At 41.2% G+C, this 24,572-nt stretch overlaps 2 protein-coding genes across 2 annotated transcripts in view; both read right to left on the bottom strand.

Moving 5' to 3' along the window:
• pid1 (phosphotyrosine interaction domain containing 1) overlaps positions 1–5,993 on the bottom strand; it is a 42,943-nt gene extending 36,950 nt beyond the window's left edge. Inside the window, exon 1 of the mRNA XM_085381084.1 lies at positions 5,816–5,993. Within this exon, the coding sequence (XP_085237210.1) occupies positions 5,816–5,845 (30 nt within the window). The 5' untranslated portion in view covers positions 5,846–5,993. The remainder of the gene's footprint in view (positions 1–5,815) is intronic.
• Positions 5,994–9,967: 3,974 nt separating this feature from the next.
• The window catches only part of dner (delta/notch-like EGF repeat containing), a 76,171-nt gene continuing 61,566 nt past the window's right edge, over positions 9,968–24,572 (bottom strand). Inside the window, exons 8-13 of the mRNA XM_085379982.1 lie at positions 20,608–20,841; positions 16,442–16,564; positions 16,234–16,347; positions 15,933–16,064; positions 11,998–12,244; positions 9,968–11,281 (exon numbers count right to left, since the gene is read on the bottom strand). Of these exons, the coding sequence (XP_085236108.1) occupies positions 11,170–11,281; positions 11,998–12,244; positions 15,933–16,064; positions 16,234–16,347; positions 16,442–16,564; positions 20,608–20,841 (962 nt within the window). The 3' untranslated portion in view covers positions 9,968–11,169. The remainder of the gene's footprint in view (positions 11,282–11,997; positions 12,245–15,932; positions 16,065–16,233; positions 16,348–16,441; positions 16,565–20,607; positions 20,842–24,572) is intronic.

The raw sequence follows: 24,572 nt of genomic DNA, 5'->3' as shown, positions 1-24,572 counted from the left end.
TAAATAAATATATCATTAAATAATTAATTAAATGTGTCAATAATTAATTAAATGTGTCAATAATTAATTAAAATGTGAAATACATAAATAATTAATTAAATGTGTCAATAATTAATTAATTACATGTGTCATAACTATTTATTTAATTAATTAATTCCAATTTTAATTAATTATTGCCACATTTAATTAATTATTTAATGGTGTATTTAATTAATTCATTATGGCAGTCCTGGCGTTCCATACAAAACAGGCTCAGCCAATTAAGCGAGTCTTTCACAAACACTTAAACCTTGCGGCTTATACCTTAAGCAACTCTTGAGTTGGAAACCACTTCCATCCAACCCCTGTTTGTCCCTCAGACACCTTTTATACACACAAACACATCCTTCCCAGTAAACCTATGAAAGGACAATGCTGTGGTCTACAGGTAGGCCAGCATGTGGCGGTTACTTCCTAAAGCCAAACGTAGGATGCGTTTCTCCAGTTCCTGGATGGTAAGAATTCAAAAAACTGTCTCTCTGTGTGTTTACAGCATCCTCCACTGATCCTGGGGCAGTTTATGAGAGGAAATTTGCCCGAATGAGCTCAACCTCGAGTAGACTGTGGGAGGTCTGCACATGGACGAAAACCTGTTTTTCTCAATCACGATTGGAGCGCCGAGGCGTGTAGGAGGGAGAAAGTCAGTGATCGGAAGGTTGCGATTGGTCTGTTACTTCTGTAGGAGGAAGTGGGCATTATAGCACTCTAACCTCAAGGCCTGAAGGAGACTCTCTGGCAGTAAAAACATCAACGACCGTTTGACATAAACAGCGAACCCACTGCGACATCTTAAAGAGTCTAGAGCCAGAGGACATAAACGGGACGTGCTAATGATAAAAAACACTCCTCGCTGCCAAGAATATCTGCATGGTGCGTTGTTCGGCTACAGGTCAACCATCACGGGCACTAACTGCCTTTTGATAAGTCACAATAGCCGTTACAGAGCTGTATATTACATGTATGCACTACATCTTTGGCTCATGCAAGCTAAAGCTAATAAGCAGACTCAGACACTGCTGACCCAATGCTTTTTATTTATTTCTTTAAAGCAATACGTAGGGATGCACTTGATTATCATCAGTTCACTTTCTCATTATTTTTTTTAATAAAATTCTAAAACATAGTAACAGATACATGTAACAGAAATTCAGCAGATCATTAACAATGAGATTGTTTCAAAAACACTTGCTAACTTGACAAGTTTAATGACATCAAGAAATTCATCCAGAATTTTTTCACCTCTATCGCTGTGGAGCTTATATAAAATACATATTTATTGTCTTGGTTTAACATCATTTCAAGGCCTAATCCTATGGAGATCTACTTCCAGGTGAAACGAGACATAGAAAGTAAAAGAAAGGCCAGAAATGACAACTTGGCAGGGGAGCACTTCTACTGTAGCCAGGGGGTAGAGAGGGAGCCGGGGAGAGAAAAGCAATAGCTCACATTCACACCCACAGCCAAGTGAGAATCACCAGAACACCCTAACAGAGGTTTTATTCCACTGTGATAAATCCACAACACAGGCACATTGTAACAGCACAGCCTTCTGACTCCCTCCACCGTAACCTGCCATGCACCCCCCGGAAATGTAGCTACACACCGCCATCGACACAGCCCCCACAGGCATAAATTCCCACATCGGCCACTTGCATAAACTACAACTTAGGCTCAACCTAAATTCATTGCCAAAGTATAAATTACCGTTAATATGTATGTCTTTGGACTGTGGGACGAAGCCAAATTACACAGAGAGAACCCACACAGGCTCAGGGAGAACATAGACAGAACTTTACAAAGAAGGGCCCGGCTACGCATTTAACATCCCTGTGCTGTTAAAATGACTTGCTAAATGTAAAGGTTAACTGTTCTCACATGATGTCAGGTCTGTATGCCTGTGTAACTGGGCGCTTTAGCAATAATTTTCCCTGGTTCTGCCATCAACCTCCAGCAATCAGTCGCAACCAGCCACAGACTGGTCTCTAGGCCTGTGTGACTAGGTCCTTGATTGGGCCCTACACTGTCACCATGACGGTCACATATCTAAAATGGTAGACAAGTTAATGTCAGGTGGTTAAAGTGATCATGTATGTGCAAAACTTCAATAAACAGCTAAGCGGAGCTAATAAAGCTAATGACATTTTTTAACGGGAGCAACAGCAAAAAATAGAAGGTGAATGAAATGGTAAGCTAGCATTTATGGTTTTTTTAAGCAGTTAGCCAAACATGGCTAACAAGTGCTAAGCTAAAAGTAAATTACTGTTAAAAACAGCCCAGATCCCATTAACACAACTTCAAATTAAACTAAAAACAGGCACGCCACCTGAAATATGTTGGGAACTACTAATCTAGTCTGTTAGCATTCAAACAGACAAAAATATGAGTAAAAGTAAAGAAACATTAAACACCGTGCGACAAATGCACTTTGACCAGTACAAAGTATTCAACTGAAATGGATTTAAAATCTTTAAACAAAAGAAAACACAAATAGGTGAAATGTGCACACTGAGGAAATGTCTGCTGGATAACAAAATGGTTTTGGGTATTATGGGGAATTTTTGGGCAGTCTCCTTGTGCCATCAACTATAACTTAACTGTGGCTACAAAGCAACCTCAGACAAAGAGACAGAAATGCAGAGAATGACTCTGACTCTTTTTGACCTCAGTCTGTTGCACTGTCAGGTCAACATCTTTGCGTCTGGTCAGCCCTGTTTGTCAGAGTCGCACACGCTGAAGTTTGAAAGCGTCAAAAAGTTGAAACCGTGGCTAAAGAAAGAGCTGCTGACAGCGGAAAACAGCGTGTCTGGAAGGCTTAGGGATTTTCACAAAGGAAGCATGCTGCTGTGCATGTGTACAGCCTTGTAACCTGCCTCCTAAGCTGCATGTGAGCGTACATCTACACGCATAGCTGTTCCCAGCCCACTGCATATTGTGCAATCTGTCGGTGAACCAACATGGCCTCTGGCTGGGGAGGAAGGGCCCGTCGAAAATGACCGAGGGATGTGGTCAGCGAGGGGTAGAAAGGGCAAACAGAGAGAAAAACAGGGAGGCATGATGCAGCATCAGCACACAGCGTGGCAACACGACCCCGTATCTCTTCAACCACACGCATAAACGCATCTCTTTTTCTCCCTTTTCCTCTTCTCGACTGGGCGCAAGACGTAAAAAAAAAAAAAAATGCAGCAAGACATCAGACGTTGCTATGGCAACAGAGGACGGCACAAGTGCGAATAATATGGACAGATGTGAATAACAAAAACAACAAAACAGGACATAATAAGCGACGGTAAATCAGCTAAGAGAGACATTAAACTGTACAAACCCCACCATGCCCGACTCAAAAGCGCTGAAGGAGACCAGCCTACAGGATGGTGTTGCTATGGTAACAAAGCAGGCAATGGGTGGGTATTTGCTATCGTTCAGTAACCACTTTTTGGTGTATGGGTCATTCATTATTTTTTTATATCTTTTTTTTTTTATTAATATACACAGCAAGGTTTCTGCTATTTAGCATAAGGAGAGAACAGCCTGGCTGCTGTCCTCAACAAGAGTCTCCTCATAAAGTCGTCAACTGAAACGTGGAGCGTTTGATAGTTTTCAGACATGCCTTACTCTTTTATCAGCATCCAGCCACAGCTGGTTTCCAGGCGGTAAACTGATGTGGACTAAGCCCAGGTTATCAAAGTTAAGATTTCCTTAATTACACCTGTTCCCTGAAGCAGTTCAGTATTACATCCCTGGATTCTACATTTCCCAGAAAACAAGGCTCGGTTAGCTGGCATGAGGCCTCTGTACTTGCCTACAGCACAGCCACTTTCACATTAAAAGGCTCCAAGTTGGATTTATCTGATTTTCCATTTCCCATTTGTAATTACAGTTCCTACATAGGAACTACATAACCCTGGGGGTCTGGCTCAGTAACATCAGCTCAAAAACGGTGCAGTGGGAGCTTCGTGGCATGGGTTTCCAAGGCCAAGCAGTTTCTGCAGGTGTAACCTGTTGATGAAACCAGTACTTTTGACCATATAGTAGACGTGGAGAGTTTTAGCCCTAGAACACTTTATAATGCTATCACTAACATCGAGTATATTTTACCTGATATAATATAACTGATAAAACACACTTCCCAACACAACAACAATACACTGCAAATTGAAGTGCTCTTCTTTTTATTTCCCCCTATACAACATCTCATAAAATGACTGGGGATCTTGTGAGCCTTATCCAATCCCCCCCTACCCCCATGAGCAAGCACTTGGAGACAGTGGGAGGAAAGAACTCCCTTTTAACAGGAAGAAACTGGAACCAGGCTCAGGGAGGAGTGGCCATCTGCCGGGGGTGAGGGGAAAGAGGAGTGAGCAGAGAGAGGAAGACTGGACAAAAGACACACTAGAGGAGAGCGAACTAGAGTTTAATGATTGCTAATGATTAAATGCAAAGTGGTGTATAAACAAACATGGACTGAAAAGAGACAAGAGAAGAAGAAATGCATAACTACGGGAGGATTCACGGTCAAAAAGGAGAGCTTTAAGCCTAAAGGGTGTCTGTCCCATGAATCCAAACTGAGGAGGGGCCCACTCTACTCTATAAACCAGGAGTAGGCCAGCAGTTTGAGAAATTAATGAACAAAATAACTTGACCTAAAAGGATTACAACCTGCTGGTTGTAATCTGGGCTGTTGATGTGGCCGTTTTTTTGTTTTTTTCCCTCTTTTCACTGCGTTTGGCAGGGACCTGAATGATGATTCACTTGCTGCAACACTACCAAAACGTACTGGAGCAACCAGCCATGGAAAGTATGAGATTGACTTTACGACACTTGTTGAGCATGACCACATCTGAGTTTATCCGAAAGCGACAGCGCAGTGTGCTCAGCGAGCCCGGATCAATAGCAGTTTATAAACCGCGTCCTGCTGCAGCCTGTTTGGATCACCTAGAGGGCAGATGTGTGTTAAGGGGATAATTTACAGCGCCCACATCTGACTCCCTACAAACACCGGAACTCTCGGTTTTAATACTTTGTGATTCCATCTTCTTGACGCCTGGGCAGGAGAGGGGATTGTGCAAGTTCACTTGGCAGGCAGTCCACAGGCACACATCTGGAGAACATTACGTCTGCAGGAGACGTGAAACCAGGGTCGGTGCACGACTTACCCGTGGATATCACACTACGTGTCATTAACCACGTCGCTTTTTTTTTTACACCCTAACAGATCACGGGATGCTTTCAGACAGAGGGTAAGCATCCTGATGTGGCAGCATGAACGGAAAAAAGTGACAACAGCAGGAGGATGAGGAGGCCTGCGCTCAATGAAGGTGGATTTTGGATCGAGCTGGCCTCTGGGCCAACGTGTGGATATTTCAAACACAGCTGCAAAGTGCGTGTCTGTGACTTTATACGGAGGGGGTAAAAAAAAAGGCTCTCCAGCGGTGGGTTTGCACAGGAATGCAGTGGAGACACAAATTGTTGCACGCTGCTCCCCCCTCCTCTTCCCAGCCACCCCACTGGCTTGCGTAACGTGAAACGTAGCAGCAAAAGGTAACCACACAGAGACAGGGGCAGAAAAATGCTCGCTTTAACGCTCGTCTCTGTCATTTTCTGAAGTCTGCTGGCACCCCGGTGAAGCGTCACGGCGCACAGGGAACATCTGTAACGGAGCGTTTCTGCCTGGGCTGCAGACACACACGCACACGGCACCAGCACGGCGGGTCTCGGTAGCTCCTGTGAGCCGTTTATTTCTGCCACCCCACCGACCATAAGCCGCTCACATCCTTACCTGCAGTCGCTCCGACGCAGGTTGCCACATGTTCGCAGAATCAGAGGTTCTCCGTCTCTTACTACAGCTTGTTCTCCTCCCGTAGTCCGGCTCACATCTGTTCGCCTTCACTGCTTGCCTCTCCGTCCTCCTTCTCTCTGGACTGGTCGATAATGAAGGATAGGTTGCTCCGCCTGGCTGTAGTTAACGCAGTGGCCACCAGGTGGAGGTACCTGCTATCCACGATGGGGCGCTTCGTGCTGCTTTCAAGTGCGGTGGGAAATCGAGGATTGATACGGTTAAGCTGATGCTTTGAATCTGCAGCCTGATTCTTAGGGGGACTTTTTGTTGGTTTAATCTGAGAGTATAAATGCTGCTTTAGCTAGTTTTTTTGTTTGTTTCTTTCTTTTATACACATTTTAACACTTCTCACTTTGTAATTTCCTTTGAAAAATCCATCACCTTAAATATTAATATTGCACATATCAGATTATACACTATTCGTCCCTGAATTCTCCTCTTCCATTTGGAGCATCTTCCAGTTTATTAATCTGGTTTCATGCAAGGTTATTGTAGTTAACTAAAATGAAACTATAAATTAAAACTAAATAAACTAAAATAACTCTAATAAAATTAAAATTAAAACTAGACTTTTGTGAGGAAAAGATAACCGAATACATTTTGTGAACTTGGAAAACTAAAATAAAAATATGGAAGAAACGCCCTTTAGCACCTGTTAGTTTATTTACATTTACATAACATTTATTACAGCTTACCTGACGAGGCATTGATGGATGTGTTTATTGAGACAAGACTGTGACTTACTGTAACTGCTTTCAAAAAGATGTATGTTTTATTGTAATACTTGTATTATCCTAAATCTCGCTTCTGACATATTCCCTTCTTACAGTAATAATTAAAAAGACTGAAACTAATAAAAATTCAATCAAAACTAAACATTTCTAGGCAATAAAAGCTAAACTGACTAAACTGACTCTGGAACTATAATCACTCTGGTTTCCTGATCTCCAGGTCCATTTTCTTTGGTTGATTGTGCAACATCAAGGTTCTTCTTGGAGATCCCGTCACTGCAGGCCTCAGTGAAGTAAATTCTATACTCCCAAAGTCCTGCATTTCCCATTTCCACATACATCCTTTTTCCAAGGCCCTATTTTTTCCACCCAGCTCTGTGAAGCAACACGAACATCAAAAGGCGCCCATAATGAAATTTAGCCTCATTACAAAAATGAATTAAAGGCCCTCGAAGATTAGTCATCTGGACCAAAACAGCCAGAAGTGGAAGAATGCAGTCAAATCAAAAGAAACGTTATGTAAACCCAACAAAAACAGCATTATTTCAGCGGCTAGCAGCAATGAAAACGTGGTTAGTTTAAGTCTTCCGGTCTCATAAATCCCAAGTTGAACAAAGGCAGCTAAGGACAAAGAATGTTATGCTGCCCACACAGTTTGATCTCCTTAAGCGCCTAAAAAACAAAGGCTGACTGTATCGGCTCAGAATGACCTTGTTACTCTACGAGCTCAGTCTGGAAGAGATATTCGTGAAAAACATCATCTGTTATTTTCTCGAAAATTGATCAATTCATTTTACTTCCGCCAAAAGTTGGATAATTTTTAATCTGCTGTCGTGTTAAAATGAAACTTTTAGCAGTAGACGGCACCATGTGAAACAGCCTGACCCTCCAAACCGCTCAAAGGGCAGAGGTCAACCTCACAAAGTCTCGGAAACAGACTGCAGGAAAAGACAAGAGCCAGCAATCGCATCTGGTCCTCCTGCAATGTGTGTGTGTATGTGGGTCGACACACATAATCTACGTAGGTGTGAGGAACGACATGACTCCGCAGTCGCAGTCTGTATTTAGAGATGTTTACACGGGGAAACATCTGGATAAAGCCTGAGGTCACTGAGGGTGTTCGCATTACCAACACTCCATAAAAGGTCTGTCGCACGGCTTACGGTTCAGTGTGGTGGGTATGACCTTGGGAACAGAAAAACAGATGCTGTAAATAGCTAGAATCCACGTTTTCAGAAAACAGTTTAATCGCTGTAGCTCCATGTGTCCGCCCATCATAGCTGGATTATTAGCAGAACAGCAGCAGCATCGCTCGCTCAGTAATCACACTTCAAAATTCTGATGCTGCCACCTTTTTTTATGTTGTGTTTGGGCGAGATGCAAACTGATGAACTGGAGGTGCTCTGTTAAAAAACATAAACAAAGTCCTTTTTGTACGTATAGAACGCTATTTGGTAGAAAACCATGTTCGTGTTTCTCAGTATTGTTTTGGTATGAGTTCTAAAGCGCCTCAGGCCTCAGGTACAGCACTGGTACTAGTAGCACAACACTTTTTCAATCTGATAATAAATCTTTACACTGCCTGTAGAAAAGGGCACAGTACCATTACTGCTGCTACAGCTGTGACAAATGAGCTCATAGGTTCATAGGTGCCCTGGACAGAAGACAGCATTACACTTCCTCGTCGGTGGATCTGTTTAAGGCGTTTTGATTCACTTGATCGTGATTTACAGGTGAGCAAACTTATTATCGCTGGATTTGATCCTAAGGCTGACTGGTTTCAAAATCAAACTCAGGATGTTTGTGTAGACGGCCCAAAATCTCTCTCCCTCTTTAATGAGAAGTGTCGTGCAGAGTTCCCTTTTCGAAACCTATGATACTGTGCAAAAATCTCGACCCAGTGCTTATTTCTTGATATTTTGCTTCCAAGGATCCAGACTTTCTATTAATGTTTCAATGTTGTCTTGAACAAAAGTTCTCCAAGTTTTTCTTTGAGGTTGTATGTTTTTTAAAACAATTTTAACTGTTTGTTTGGTGTACTTGCACTAAACTGTGACCTATGAATCATTCAAACATTTAAAAAAGGCACCTAGCTCAAGTGATCAACCAGCATTGCGTTTACACATAACAAAAAACTTTGTTACTAGTACCCTGTTTCTTACCCCATCATTTAACCAAATCTATTTTTAAAAATGCCAGAAATATTACAGTTTTGACATTCATTAATTTGTATTCTCGCACCAACAAGATGGTTCCCGATGAGTTATCAGGTAAAAACTTGGTATATCTCAGCGTGGATGCAAAAAAAAGAGGAAACTGGGTGAGTGAAGGACAAAAGTAGAAGTGGCAGGCCTAAAATTTTTACATTTGATGGAATTATGAATGCAGACAAGTACCATCAGATTTTGAGCCACCATGCAATACCATCTGGAAAGCATTTGATCAGCAACATCTTCATTTTTCAGTATGACAGTGATAGTAAAACACACTGCAAATTCAGTAAAAGCATACCTGGGTAGAAAAACCACACAGCAGAACTCTATCGGTTGATCTGATATCCTCGTGTTGGTGTTGTTCCCAGATCATCATACTAAATGTTGTTCCAGGATCAACATTGCAAGTGACCAATCAGAATGTTGTGACATCATACTTTTGCGACTTCGGGAAAAACCGGCGTAAAACAAAAAACTGTACTAAAGCTGCGTGAAACCGCCTCTGTCCGCCGATCAACGGACCCTGACCCTAACCCTAACCGTAACCCTTTAATAAACAGTAAGCAGAATTGATATTGTCCTTGCAACATTGGAATTTCATAAATGCACGAATGGCTTGGCGCGCAAAAGAATAACGTCACAACAATGTGATTGGTCACTTGCAATGTTGAACCTGGAACAACATTTTCATGATGGTCTGGGAACAACACCAACACGAGGATATCAGATTATCCAAACTCTATCAGTCATGGACTGGCCTCCCCTCAATTGAGATCATGTGAGATCATGTTGACTGAGAACAAAACAAAAGACAGTCGGCATCCGAAGAAGAGCTTTGAATGTCCGTTAAGAAGCCTGGAGAACTATTCCTGAAGACTACTTACTGAGAAAGGTCAGGCTTGCACATGTTTTAATAAATCGCTGCACATAATTCCCATTTTTTTGTTATATTTCTTTCATTTTCAGTATTGCTTGAGTTTTCATGGCCAGGCCTCCTTTAGAGAGAAGAGACTTGATCTCAGTGGGACTTCCTGGTTAAATAAAGGTCAATAAATCAAACGCTTTCAAACAAGTATCCTGCCCCAAATATGATGCATGTGGTACAGTACACATGAGACACACATAAAGAAGTCACTTATGTTCACTTGAATCTTTATTGTTTACATAATTCAACAGAGATAATAGTTTATCATGTTGCTGCGGTTTAAAACGGGAGAAAAAAATGGTAGGATTAGCTGAGCCTATTGGTAAAACATTGCTTGATCTCGAGAGGAACAACAGAGCTGCACAGACAGAAAGTTTTCCACTGGCAGAACACAGAAGCACATATATTCTGGACTAGATAACATCTCCTCCGTCTTCTCCAAACTAAAGCCAACAAGAGGCCACTCTAGCAAAGAAACTCACATCCAGAAACTAATCGATGCTGCCAACACTAGAGGTGAATTTGTACACTGGGAGGAACAGGTACACTGAGTAGAACCAACTATGTTTCTGTGCAGTGAGAAGTATACCTACCTATTATCCTAAATATCACTTAAAAACATACAGTAGGATGGTAGGGTCACAGTACTCCAGCAAACCAACTTTCTGTACTATTCAAACACCACTTAGAAACTTGCATGTAAAGAACAGGACAATATAATATAAAGGGGGGGGAGGGGGAAAGGCTGTGACTAGTATTTTATACATTTATGTATTTTGTCTACTAACCACAAAATTCCCTAAAGAAAACATTTGGCACAATCTTGACAGAGAGAAATACAAGTGCAATGGGAAGAAAAGAACAACCAACAACTGAGTACAAAGGTTTTAAAATATTTGCAGAGAGAACATCAAATCTAACCATGCACAAAGTAAGGCAACCTACAGCAGATTCTTTCATGTTTTTTTAATATAGAAAAAGATACAGTGACAAGTGCACCTATTTCTACAACACCTGTAAGGACTGTTGTCAGCGCTGTCTGCTAAGTTTACGCTTAGAAATGTGGGCTCCCGGGATGCTGGCCCCACCTGCAGACAGACAGTCTGGTGCAGACTAAAGTCATCACTCTATTGTACAGCAGAGATTACTGGTAGTGTTGCCTGTCATCATTAATAACTTAAGTGATGCAAAGAATGCTCTTACGCTACAATAAAGCCTTATTGTGAACTTGGACAGGAAAATAGATGTATCAAATTCCAGATTTGCTCTTTTTAATCTACAGTCTATGTTTTGCATTATTTTCTTTTTCCACTTTACATTCAGTTTTCTTTTGCTCTTATTTTAGATTTGTACTGGCATTATGTATATGTGCGTGTGTGTGTGTGTGTGTGTGTACAGCCTGTAATGGTGAAACGCAGTCGTGTTTTACAAATCCTTTGTCTTGATGAGGGTAACCAGTGGCTTGTCATCAGGACTGTAGTCTTCATAGGCGATGGGAGTGGCGTCATACATCGCAGGTCTGGACTTTTTCCCAAATCTAATTTAAAAAAAGCCGAATGTTTATCAAATATTGCAGCGTAAGAAGGTGTTTTGAGAGAATGACAAGTGCTTTTAAAGCTGGAGGAGATAATAACCCAGAAAAAGTACCAAAAAAAGTACAAAACATCCTGACTACCCACCCTACTTTAAAGAGTTAGTTAATTATTGTTCAAGAAAGACAAACAAAAGACAGATAATACTGAAAAATGTTTTTAAAAAGCACAAGTGGAAGAATCCAAGATGCTCTAGCTTTAATTAAAAAATCCCAAAAGTTGACTCGGTGCTGTCTTCAGTTAGACTCTGCCTGCCTGTTAAATGTCACTGTGTCCTAAACTGAACATGCACAGTGTGCAGAGCAGAATTTCAGATTAAGTGCTGCCACAGAGCTGCTGGTGACCGGTAAAATGGCTTTGACAGATCACTCCTGACCTTGGCAGCAGCAATCGAGAAAAACTGTTATGACTGAAGGTTACCGTACCCGTTTCTTCTGGATTCTGAGATATACAAACACGGCGACAACGCATCAAAAAGTTGTGTTAATTAAAAAGAATATTTCTGAGTTAACTTGGTCAATTTTGGATTTCTAAAAAAAAGGGGGGGCAGCGTGGGTGGATGGTAAAACTAACATCCAAGAAATGTTAAATGCAAAGCACTCATAAAAACAGCTCATTAATCACAGCAACTGAACGCTGACACACAAATCCTGTCACTGACCTGGCATGGCGGATGGAGGCGATGGCGTTGCTGAACTCGCTGTCAATGCTGCGGCAGTTGTAGAACTCCTGGTAGGCGTGGCGGGAGGAACCTTGATACTCGATGCGGCTGATGCGGCAGATGCCCACAATGAGGATGATGAGCATGAGCACGAAGGCCACGCACAGAGCTCCAATTATGATATAGAGGGAGTGGCGGGGCATGTTGGTCAAGGTGTCCTCAGTGTGTGCAGGCTTCCACTGCAGGTCTAACACACACACACCCACACACACACACACACACACACACAGGGATAGATCTTTGTGTTATATTATTCATGCATAAGATTCAACCTCTCAAAAAAAAAATTATTTTCAGAAATGCAGGTAAAGCTGTAACAGTGCATCTTAATCTCAGAATAATGTGATTTACTATTTCTTTCAGGGTTGCTATAAACATGAAATTTGTAAGTTGAAAGATAACAGCCTTAATTATATTTTAGCATTAAAAACCTGGTTTAACCATTACAGAAACACACAAGAAATGGTAAAAAAAAATATATAAATCTGTTACTGTAAATTTGTGTGTGTGTATAAGTTAATAAAGATCAGTCACAAATTGAATTTTTTAAACTGTTTAACCTTCACTGAATCAGAAAAATACAACTCTTGAGATAAAATCTCTTTTGCAAGCGTGTCTTAACGACCATGTTCTGCTCATGTGCCATTCACTCCCCAGGAAAAACACTGAAATATCAAAAGGTTTTTTGATATGATTGCTCACGTAGATATGTACCTGCACAAGCAGGGAAAATGCTTTTTCATTTGTAGTAAACATGGGAGGAAATGTGGGAGGAAATGGAGCTCAAACCACTGAAGAAAACATGTTTCTGCTCGCCAGAGGTGAGTGAGTGGAGTCATATGAGGTCAGGTTTAGCATACTGTCACTGCAGACTCTGCACATTACCACTGCTGGAGTCTCAAGTTTGTCAGCCCTGAAGGGGACCCTCACTTGCCTGGAGAGTTGCCCCAAGAGTTGGCTGTCTTGCCTGACAGAGTAAGCCACTTCTGGAGCTCAACACTGAATTAGCCCAGCAGTGAAGTTACAGCAGTGCAAACTGTGCATCGTGTCGTCAGTAGAATTTGTGTGTAGTCAGAAGTTTGTGTTGCATCCAAATCTGCTGGCAGGCATCTTTTTTTAATTCTGCCAAACACGTTTCATGTAAACTGTATGCAATGATTTCTATGTTTCTATGAACTTAGTGTCTTCAATAATATTAATATTAATATGTCCCTGTGTGTTGGCCCTGCGACAGACTGGCGACCTGTCCAGGGTGTACCCCGCCTCTCGCCCTATGACAGCTGGGATTGGCTCCAGCGCCCCCCGCGACCCTGAGAAGGATAAGCGGTAGCGAATGGATGGATGGATGGATAATAACTCATATTCCAGTGATGAAATGATGATGACCATGTGAAGTTTGCCTTTTCTTCCGCGTTTCTGTAAAATATTTCGCTCTAAGTCAGAGACGTGCTAAAGTGTGCTGACCTGCATTGTGTTTTTGGGTGCATGTTTAGGCCAAAACGCTGATTAATCATTTGAAATCAAAGTTTAGGCACTCCCATCCAGTTTGCCAATATACTCTGCTGTAAATCCTGCACTGAAATATGAGGATTGTTTGTTTATTAAACCTAAAAATCAGCATGGAGTCACTGACAGAAGCACGTCGACATACAGCCTTATGTCGTCTTGATGGATTCTCAATCATCCAGGTAAGTAATCTCCAAAAGTTGATTCTGTTCATCTGGACGTAGCATTTTGTGGGAACGCGGAGTCAAGGAGGCCATTTACATGAAAAGGGAAAGACCATCCCTGAATCGAGGAGGGGGCCTATGGGTACATCTTTCACCATCTTACAATGTTTGATTGCTGCCATTCCCCAACTCTCTGTGAATGGTACTCATGGCCACTGATCAGTGGTCATTTGATCAGTGGGTTTTGGTCAGTGGTTGTTGATCAATGGTCATGAGAATTTGCATAAATAAGATTAAGGAACTGACCTCCCCGCCCATTGTTCCTTCAGTGGGCTGGTTTCAGTCATTATGCAAATGTACTGTTTATAAGATTTGGGGAAACCTGCAGTCAGCTGAGACTGAAGAAGTCACTCGGATGAGTGACGAAACGTTTCTCCCACAAAACGCTAAGTCCAGATGAACAGAATCAACTTTTGGAGATACAGCCTTATAAATTAGATTTTGATATATTTATTTCAGAAATGATTCCTAATAAGGTGTATGCTGCATCAGACAATAACACAGGTCTGCAACCAAAAAACTGCAGAGGATTTTTTGACTGTTTCTTATTTTTCCTCACTGAAACTTGGAAAAATATTCCATCACGTCAGGTTTTCTTCAAAGCTCATGTTTTTAGTTTAATTAAGTGTACAATTTCCCTTTTTTATACTGAAATCTGGTATCCTATACTTGAGTTAAAATATATCCAATAATGATTTCTTACATTAATTTCATCTTTCTTACAGCGAGACTTGAAAGAAATACAAATAGAAAATGCGAGGAATTGAGGGCGGTCAGTAGGAGGGGGAAGGTATGGTGGGTTTGGTGGTGTGAGGAGCTCAGATGATCATGTCCCAACAGCTTTATTTTGGTCATCGTGAAAGGTAAGGAATCTAAGAAAAATTATGCACAGTTAATTGTAATAAAACACTGATTTTCTTCATCGCTGTTTCTGTTCCAGGGGTCAGAGATGTTCTACAGGACAAGAGTATCTTCACCAACAAGTTTGGAGGTTCTGCAGGAGCTGTTTTGATCTGGGAGCTTGAATTCAAAAGAGCCTCCTTCTTCTTGCGATGATAAATTCTTCTGCGTGAATGTTGCTGGTGAGAGTGAACAGCAGGGAGAAGCAGAGCTGTGTGACTGCAGCCTTCCTGCTCAGAGGTCTCCTCGTGAGTGTCATACAAACACTGATGCTGCCCGTGAGCTTCCTGTTTGTAGTTGGAGGAGGAAGGTCACTTCTTTATCACGTCATCGGGGAAAACTTTGAAGCATTTGGCTCATTATCAAGCAGCATATCTGCTTCTACACAGGTTAAAGAGCGGACACATTCTGATTTAAGAGTTTGCTGCATGGGTCCAGGGGTGTCAAACATGCGGTCTGTGTCCATGCACTTTGGCACAATAGATGGCTTTGCAAGGCAGATTGTATCTATGGTTTTTCAGCAGAATTTTCTGCTATTCTGACAGAGGTGATGCCAGCATTACCACGTAGATGTGAAAATATACGGACACCGAAGAGTATCATTAGTTTTTAAAATCTTTAGAATGGTTTTTTGTTTCTTTTTTGAAGTTTTAAAAAAGATTCAAATCTCTTGTTTTATTCTCAGCCTGCCCACGTCCTGCATTTAGGTGTGAAAATCATATCACAGACGATGGTGCCCACTGAAAAGTCAATGGGTCAAAGGGTTAGTTATCAGGAACCAGGAACTACATTCAAATTTCAACCTCACAGTGGAAAGTCAGAGGACCACTAAAGACAATAAGGTTCCGCCTCTGGAACTCGTTGTGTGTGTGTGTGTGTGTGTGTGTGTGTGTGTGTGTGTGTGTGTGTGTGTGTGTGTGTGTGTGTGTGTGTGTGTGTGTGTGTGTGTGTGTGTGTGAGTTTGCTTGTGTCAAAATTGGGGACTTCTATCAGCTCACACACCAGTCAATTGGGGACACCTCTCCCTTTGGGGACCAAAACCACCGTCCCCAATTAGATTTACCTCTAACAACGTTCAGCATGCTCTAAAACACACGTGTGTGTGTGTGTGTGTGTGTGTGTGTGTGTGTGTGTGTGTGTGTGTGTGTGTGTGTGTGTGTGTGTGTGTGTACTAGCTGCGGCCCAATCATCATTTTATTATTTAGAATAATATCTGATGAGATATTTTCTGACAGGGTGACTTACGGATCTCGCAGCTGGGTCCCACCCACCCAGGTGGACAGTGACAGGTGAAGCCATTTGATTGGTCGATGCACGTGCCTCCGTGGTGACAAGGGTTGCTGTCGCACTCATTGACGTCGACCTCACATTTTTCCCCTGAGCAGACAGGTAAGGTGGCATTAAATGACTTTTTTAGCAATAACGTCAACAGCTCAAAGTGAGGCTGATGGATCACAGCCTGACTTCATTTTCCACGCAGCTACATTCATCTTCATCACCAGCCATAATCACAGAAACACGCAGCTGGTCGTCAGGCTGTGCTCACCCAGGTATCCAGGCGGGCAGGAACAGGAAGCATTAAGTCCCGCACTTTCACAGCGGCCTCCATTCAGGCAGCGCATCTTCAGACATGGGTCCTTGTAGATTTCACAGTGTCTGCCTGCATGCACACATACAAAAAGAGCTTTCAATAATTCACCGGGCAGCACTTTTAGCACTCTAAAACATATTCGGATACACTCACACACACATACCTTCAAACTGGGGTGTGCAGACACACTCATAGGCATTGATGAGATCCCTACAGGTGGCGTAGTTTTGGCAAGGGGCAGACAGACACTCATTGTACTCCTCCTCACAGTACAAGCCATGGTAGCCTTAACAGGACACAGATTCATACAGTTCAGAATAAAATCACAGTCTTTATGAATGATTATGTAATAACAAAGGGTTTGTGTTTATGTGAGACACAGAGACAGAAAGTGTGTATCCTTCTGCAGTGAAACACAGTAATGGTACAAATTGATTTTCCTGATTTTCTTTGCATCACTGTGAATATGCATGAAAATATTTTTTATTTAGTTTTCAGGCTCTAATATCTTTAAGACCATACATGTACATTTGAGTAGCTTCATGCTGTTCTTTCTAAAGGCCTTCAAATATGGTATGGTGGGTCACACTACAAAATTTTCCAAGCTCTCAAAGTTTTATTTTGAACTTGAGCAACACTTTAGAAATTCCATAGTAGCAGATGTTTGGATTAGAAATATTGAATGACATGTTAAGTAGATCTCTAGATACGGCTATTTCAATTCCACAGGAAACTGATCGCAAAAGGCTCGAATCCCCCACACTTCACAAAAATATGGAAATGAATAGTAGTAGAAAGCTCAAATTAGACCACTTTTTCACTCTCCTGGAATTTCTTCCATCATAGATGTTTCGTGTGCCTAAAAATTAAAAAAAAAATATTGGCTGACGTATTGGATTTTAAAATCACTGAATATTGGTATCCTTATTGGCCTTATAAATCCCACATCAGTCGGGCTCTATTGTAACAAATTAATTTCTTCAGGGAGTAATTATGTCAAGTGATGCATTACATTTCATTATAGTAGCACGTAATGTGTAACACGTGATTTTCTTTCAGTAACGACCCCAGCACGAGTTAAAGCTGAGCAGAGGGTCCTTGTAATAGCGCCTCAAAAACAGTTCACACAGCAACAGCCTATCAAACAACCCGTAGCATTCATCTTGTGGCACTATGAAGCAATTTCCTCACGCGCCCTTCCTCGGTCACTGTTCTTGCTCTCAGTGCTCTGAGCAGATTAAAAATATTTCAACCTTTTAAGTTGCACTTGACACCAGCATTGAGACCTACTGCCATCAATGCTAGAAGCTCAACATTTTACGTGTTTACCTGACTGAACCGCACACTACAGCGTACACAATAACAACTGGACCACCGTATGTGCCTCTGTATTTCTTTACAGGGATTTATAAATTAGCCAACAGGGGTATGAGCGCATATTAAATCAATGTCAAATGACATGCAGTGCACCGTGTTTTCCATAGGATGGCAGCTGTGTACTGAGACCAGCATTAACATGGTCAGCGCATCAGAGCATCAGTGCCTCTTCAGCTGTGTGTTTTGCGCTTTTCATATAGGACGTGTGTAACTTGCACTTCGATTTTGTGACTACAACAGATGCAGATCGAGTGTTTTCATTATCTCGTCTCCAACTTTGACTGCATCTCTCGGCTGGGTGCAAGTACTGACTGAAGCATCAACAAGCCCTCCTCGGGCTACAGCTAACATGTGTTTGGGGAAAAGAGAGGAGAGCAATTAATGAGGAGCCCAGTTAGAACCTCCAGGGCCCTCTCTGTGAAATGTCAGTGAAATGTCAAGTGCCTTTCCAAGACTCTGCCTGCTTTCTGTGGGCTGGCAGCCTCTCATGTGAGCAGGATTACAGGAAACAGGAGGACAGATCCTTCAACATATCAGCTCCCCAGAAGCTTTCTTTCAAACAGCCAACAGGCATTTACACAACCCCACACATCCGCACACCGACACCATGGAGACGGTCACACTGCTGCATTTGTGGACTCACACACACAGACACACACACTGAAATTAAAACTTTAATGCAGACACATAAACATGCCGCAAGCAACTGACATTCTGATGATGGGGAGAAAAGATCGTTTTGGTCCAAAACACTGCAATGTGTGTGTATCTGTGTGTGTGCGCACACATGTGTGTGTGTGTTTGTGTGTGAGTGTGATGCTTGGGATGCTAATTACAAATTACCAATTTCACCAGTCCCATTACAGAGGGAGCAGAGGCATTTGATTGGATGGCAGCATCTGTTCAGCTACAAAACACAAACACAGACGACAGACTGGGAGCCACACACACACACACGCACACACACACACACACACACACACACACACACACACACACACACACACACACACACACACACACAGCTTCTCCATGGCAACCAGACAACAGAGGATAAGAGGGAAATGAGGTGCGGTAAATGTTACAGGATGATGATGAGAAAGGACAAAAGGACAAGCAGAAGAAAAGAACACGTGAAAGTAACACAACGTTATGAAAAATAGAAAAATATGCAGGTAGTGTCGCAATAATTGAAAAGAAGTGGGCGCCCGCTCTGCCTCAGAGCACAGTAAGAGCCGTTTGAATAAAAGGGAAGAACATGAAATAAGAAGGCATTATTACAAATCCAAGTCTTGCTGCTCAACATTGATACTGCTTCGTTTCAGGAATTTAAAAAAAGACACCAAAATGTAAATTTTAAAACTCTTTGTACTGAAATGTCAGGCGCTTTCACAAAAAATGACATTAACATAAGAAAACAAACATAATCTTAGCCCCTAATGCTTAATGTATCATATTTGATGCACGCATACAGTTTCTGTGAGTTTTCCACTTCTACATTATCAGTGTGATTTATATGTATTTATTAAAATAAATAAATTCCACACTACATTTTTAAGCAATAAATATGCTGCAAAAATGAATGTGGCAAATATAATAGGAATTAAAAGTCATATATTCAAATTCATATTAAATTAATGAAAAGTTCCATTGTCACAAAATACAATTTTCTGGCGATTATTTCAGGGTTTAGACTTTAAAGGGTCAAAGCGGACCATTTGCTCTTCCTTATTTTGTGGCAGACATATTTTGTTACAACAATGGATTCTAATATTAAAAGGGCTAAAATCTCAAATATTGAGGTCAGCGTGTGTACAGGTGGAAATCTCCAGACTACTTAAACTCTTGTTTTCAACCGTTTTATCTTGACTCAGTGTGAATCACACAGAGGTGATATAGTTAAAATGGTCGTCTCAGATACAGAAGCCCCACCTACCTGCTGTTTAAACCTTTTATTTGTGAGGGGCAGCCAATCAGAATAAAGTAAACTTAAAGGAAGAAGAGCTAAAACAGCGTGTTTCAGACAGAGCGACGAGCTGCTCCTATCAGTTTAGGTCTGTGAATCACATATACGGAGCAGGAAATCAGCTCCAAATAGATCCACTTTAAGCTCTAATTGCTTTCTGCCATTCTTCCAAAGAGACAGGAACTAGATTAGCCGTGTGAAAGGAGCGTGAATGGGAGCATAAAATATGACACTGAGATGGTTACTCCTCTGTACATTTGACTGACAGCGTGTATAAACAGTGAGAAGCAGGGGCAAAGTGTCAAATTATGTTGATGGGCCATTGGGAAAGTCATCATTTTCTCCATCCTAGCAAGGTAATTGCAAGACAATAGATAATGACAAGTCATCATTCCACTCAATTGATTTAATCAGTGAGGCCTCAGCACCAGCAGCGCCGTGCTATCGTCTAAAAAAAACACTCATCGTTGGGGCAGATGACATTTAAACACACCTGAGTCTAAGCCAGGACTACAAGTCACCATCCTTTTACTTATTACAAAGTTTAATGTGCTGGTGGTAAATCCAGATACAGAGTGGAGATTGATCAAAATAAGGATTCAAGAGGTTTCATGAAGGCTCTTAAAATGTGAATTTCTCAGTGACATCAGTCAAAATCTCATCGGTCCAGGAACTCAGTGGACATGTAGTTTTATTTAAAAATAAAAAGTCCAGCTTCACTCTACTCCCCACTCTACTCTCAGAGGTTTCAGGCTTTTAAGTAAACAGAGTTTCAACTTTTCTACTTGTATGAATCAGCCTATTATATTTCTGGTGCAGTTTAATTCAGCCTTTGTAGCTGATTTGGTTTAATTTTTAATCAGATCATTTAAAAGAATTACTTCCACTCCTCACATAACAAGTAAAACTATCTGAGGATTCATAGATGTCATAAAACTCTTTTAGTTTAAGTAGACCGAGCCCTTTTATGTTAACTATAAGCTTACCTGGCACGCAAAGACACCTGTAGCTGTTTCCCACGCTGCGGCAGACCCCGTGAGCGCAGGGGTTCAGGGCACAGAAGTCCACCAGCTGGGCGCAGGTGGGTCCTGTGAACCCTGCTGTGCAGCTACATCCAAACCCCAGGGGGCCGGGGCCCTGGGCGTAGCATGTCCCGTTATTGTGACAGGGGCTGGAGGCACACGGGTCCACCTTCTGCTCACATGTAGCACCCTGGTAACCTGTGAGAGGGCAGAGAGGGAGCAAATATCCTTAATTTGCTGGAAGGAGAGGCTTAAAGCATACAGCTGCGCTATTACTGGTAAATTGTTAGTTTTGAAGGGAAAGCTTTGGGATTCAGATGAACCTGCTTTCAACAGTGGGTGACACAGCAGGGGCTGTGTTTATGCAAGGCGGGTGTTGCAATCCAATATGTGGCATCTACTTTGGCATAAAATTGCACCCACTCAACTGCCCACTGAAGCCGCTTCTTAATGCAAATGGAACTTTGCAGAAAAATGTTAATGGGATAAAAGAAACTCCTCTACAGTTAAAGGGGATCATAAGTTTTGTTTTTATTTTCTTTGAGTGAACTTTATTGCATTTATAACCACTAACTAAAGGGATGTGCTTCAATTATTCATGCTGCATACGGTGTATTAAATATGATGACAAAGCACCAGCAACCAAAAATATGTACAGAGCAGGACAATAGGATGAAGTCAAATGCTTTCCCTAAAGCAATAAATAAATAAATAAATAAATAAATAAAGACATTTATCATGCAAGAAAACCACAGTAAGTAATGCAGGAGTGCATTAAACAGTCCTGGTTATATTATACTCCTGTAATGTTTTAGACTTAAAAGCATTTTTCTGACGCAGTTATTTCACTTCTTAAATTGTGCATTTGGTACGTATGGTTATATAATTTAAGTGCGCGCAGTTTAAGATTACATGCTATTATTTACTGAAAAGAAAAGTTTAGTATGCAAGAAAACACACCGGATTACTTTTTTGTCAAAAGAGGGAGTGAAGCTAAAGTCAGTAAACAGTCAATTTACCTTTAAAACTACACACGGAGGAAACACAAAGCCAGGTCCTGTTTATTTGCGTCACTGAATACATCATAAATTAAGAACACATTAAACATTACATATGTAGAAAAACTAGTTTGAATTATATATGTGCTTTTAATGTTTTCAAGTCTAATTCTTTTGTAACACAACTCTGTCAGTGTAAAACTATGTTTTAAATGTTTCAGTAAAAAAGATCAAACTTTTTTTAATGGCAGTGTGTCGCAGTGGTTGGAGGGATTTACGCTAGCCGTTTTCCAGTGCTAGCTTTCTGCTAAGCTAAGCTAACACTCCTCAAACAGAACAAACAAAGGGCAGTATTTGTATGATATGTGGTAGGTCTAATAGAGAAAATGCTCAGGAGAAAGTTAAACTAATTCAGACTTTATATACTCACTGGCCACTTTGTTTGGTACACTTTGCTAGTACCTGACAAGAGCCCATTGTGCCTTCAGTGTATTTTATATTGACATGACAGCCTCACACACTTGATGCTGATTTTTCGGTTGCATATCCATTATGCTAATCTCCCATTCCACCACACCCCATGGGTTGAGATCTGGTGACTGTAGAGACCATCTAAGTACAGCGAACTCATTGTCATGTTCAAGAAACCAGACTGAGATTATTTGAGCTTTCTGACATGGTGAGCTATCCTGCTGGAAGCAGCCATCAGTAGATGGGTATACTGTCGTTATAAAGGAATGGACATGGTCAGCAACAAAACTCAGGTAGGCTGTGATATTTAAACTGTGGTCAGTTGGAACGAAGGGGTCCAAACTGTGCCAAGAAAGTATCCAGCACACTATTACACCTGAACCTTTGATACAAGGCAGGATCTATGCGTTCATGTTGTGTATGTTAAATTCTGACCCTACACTTTGGGGGTTAAAGCAGAAATTAAGACTCATTATCACACCAACATTTTTCCAATGTTCTCAGCATGTGTGAACTGTAGCCTCAGTTTCCTGCTGTTAGCTGTTAGCTGGTGTGGTCTTCTGCTGGTGCAGGTCAACTGCTTCAAAGTTTGACATGATGCACATTCAAAGACACTCTTCTGCATACGCTGGTTGCAGTGATTGGTTCTTTGAGTTAATGTTGCCTTCCTATCAACTTATAGCAGTATGGCCACTCTCCTGGCCTCTGACATTTTCTCTCAGAGAAACGCTGCTAAATAGAGATTTTCTCTTTTATGTCTCTTTTTTTCCTCTCGTTGTGAATTGTAAATGGTTGCGTGTGAAAATCCCAGTAGATCAGCAGTTTGAACTCCAGCAGGTTGTCTCGACCATGTCTAAATGCCTAAACACATTGAGCTGGTGCAATGTGATTTCATGATTAGGTATTTGCATTAATGACCACCTGAAAATGTGCACCTAATAAAGTGGCCAGTGAGTGTAAATTAGAATGCAATAATTTAACTGTATCTACTCAATGTGACTGAAAAAAGAAACAGCACCTGTATGCAATGATCAATACAAAACAGTTTTGATGCTGCAGAATCAGTACTCAACAGTGATGGGAATAACGGCGTTACTAACGGCGTTACTTTTTTCAGTAACGAGTAATCTAACTAATTACTATTTCTATCGTTACAACGTCGTTACCGTTACTAACAGGAAAATGTGGTGCGGTCGCACTACTATTTTTCAACAAACAGACGGTTGCAGCTGTCTTTAGCTTGCTGCACCTTATATCAGTTGCATGGAAGCAGCTGTCTATGTAAGTAATCGAGAACGCGCTCCCGCGGGCAGCAATCACTTTCTGGCAGACGATCACTTTTTGGCACAACACCTGGAGCTAAGGGGGCAAAACAATCGCATGAGTGCTGCTGTTTGACTGAGGAAGAATAAAGTAGTCGTGGTAAGCCAATCACATGACCACTTCAAGACAAAGCAACAAGGTGATATATACCAGTTTTTAAATTGTGTTGATAAGCCTCGTAAAACCAGAGTCATGATAAAAATATATACACAGCGTTTTTTCCTCAATAGTTTCGCCACGTTTACTGTCTAAGGACAGCGCAGCAATCACTCTCTGCTTATGACCAAAAAATAATAAAACAAAACAAAAAACAGCCCGTTCATGTTTGTGGAAAAATGTCGACCAATCAAAAAATGATGTGGCGACATGACATTTGGTTGTTTAGGAAGAGGGGAAAGTTTTAGGAGTGATGGCACGAGAGAGAGCGAGAGAGAGAGAGAGAGAGAGAGAGAGAGAGAGAGAGAGAGAAAGACAGCAGAAAAAAAGAGAGCGAGTTTTGAGAAATTTGTGATGTTTAGCATGTTTGGAGTGTGTAGTTAATGTGTTGTCTTGTGTAGTTAGTGTGTAGTGTTGTGGATAGGTTTGTGTTGTGTGTCAGAACAATGAGGCGACTGCTGTCTCCGGGTAGAAACAGGAGTGATACACCTGCTGCTGTCAGACCTGCAGGTATCAGGCTGTGATGTTCTCCTTTATAGTGGACAGAAATTATTTTTTTGGAGTGGCACAAATAATTTGTGTGGCATCTTACTGAATGCAGAACAGCTGATTGTTCTGTAAATAGTTTGAAATGGTTATTTAAAAAATGGGTAAAAGGTAAATGGCTGCAAATAACTTTGTTGTTTGCAAAACTTGTGCATATGATTTTAAAATTGACAATTTATATTTGCATTTAAAGTTATGAAATATGATTCACTAAACATGTTTGTGGTTGTTACAGTAAAAAATATAACCTTTTCAACTTTTATGTTTTTTGTCTGAATTTAGATCAATTGTGTTAATACAGTGTGTCAAAATGAAAACATAACTGTAAACTAAAGGATGATACGAAACAAGGCAAAGTAAATAGTTTTTAAAGGTGAAATGTAGAGGAAAGTAGTTAAAAAACTTTTTTTAAAGTAACGCAGTAGTTACTTTTCA

The sequence above is a fragment of the Rhamphochromis longiceps genome, linkage group LG14, assembly GCF_057381845.1.
Source record: "Rhamphochromis longiceps isolate RC_006_pf linkage group LG14, R_longiceps_female_GT1.1, whole genome shotgun sequence".
In the NCBI taxonomy this organism is placed as follows: domain Eukaryota; kingdom Metazoa; phylum Chordata; class Actinopteri; order Cichliformes; family Cichlidae; genus Rhamphochromis; species Rhamphochromis longiceps.
Note: the sequence above shows the minus strand (reverse complement) of the source record. Positions and strands in the feature narration are given on the sequence as shown.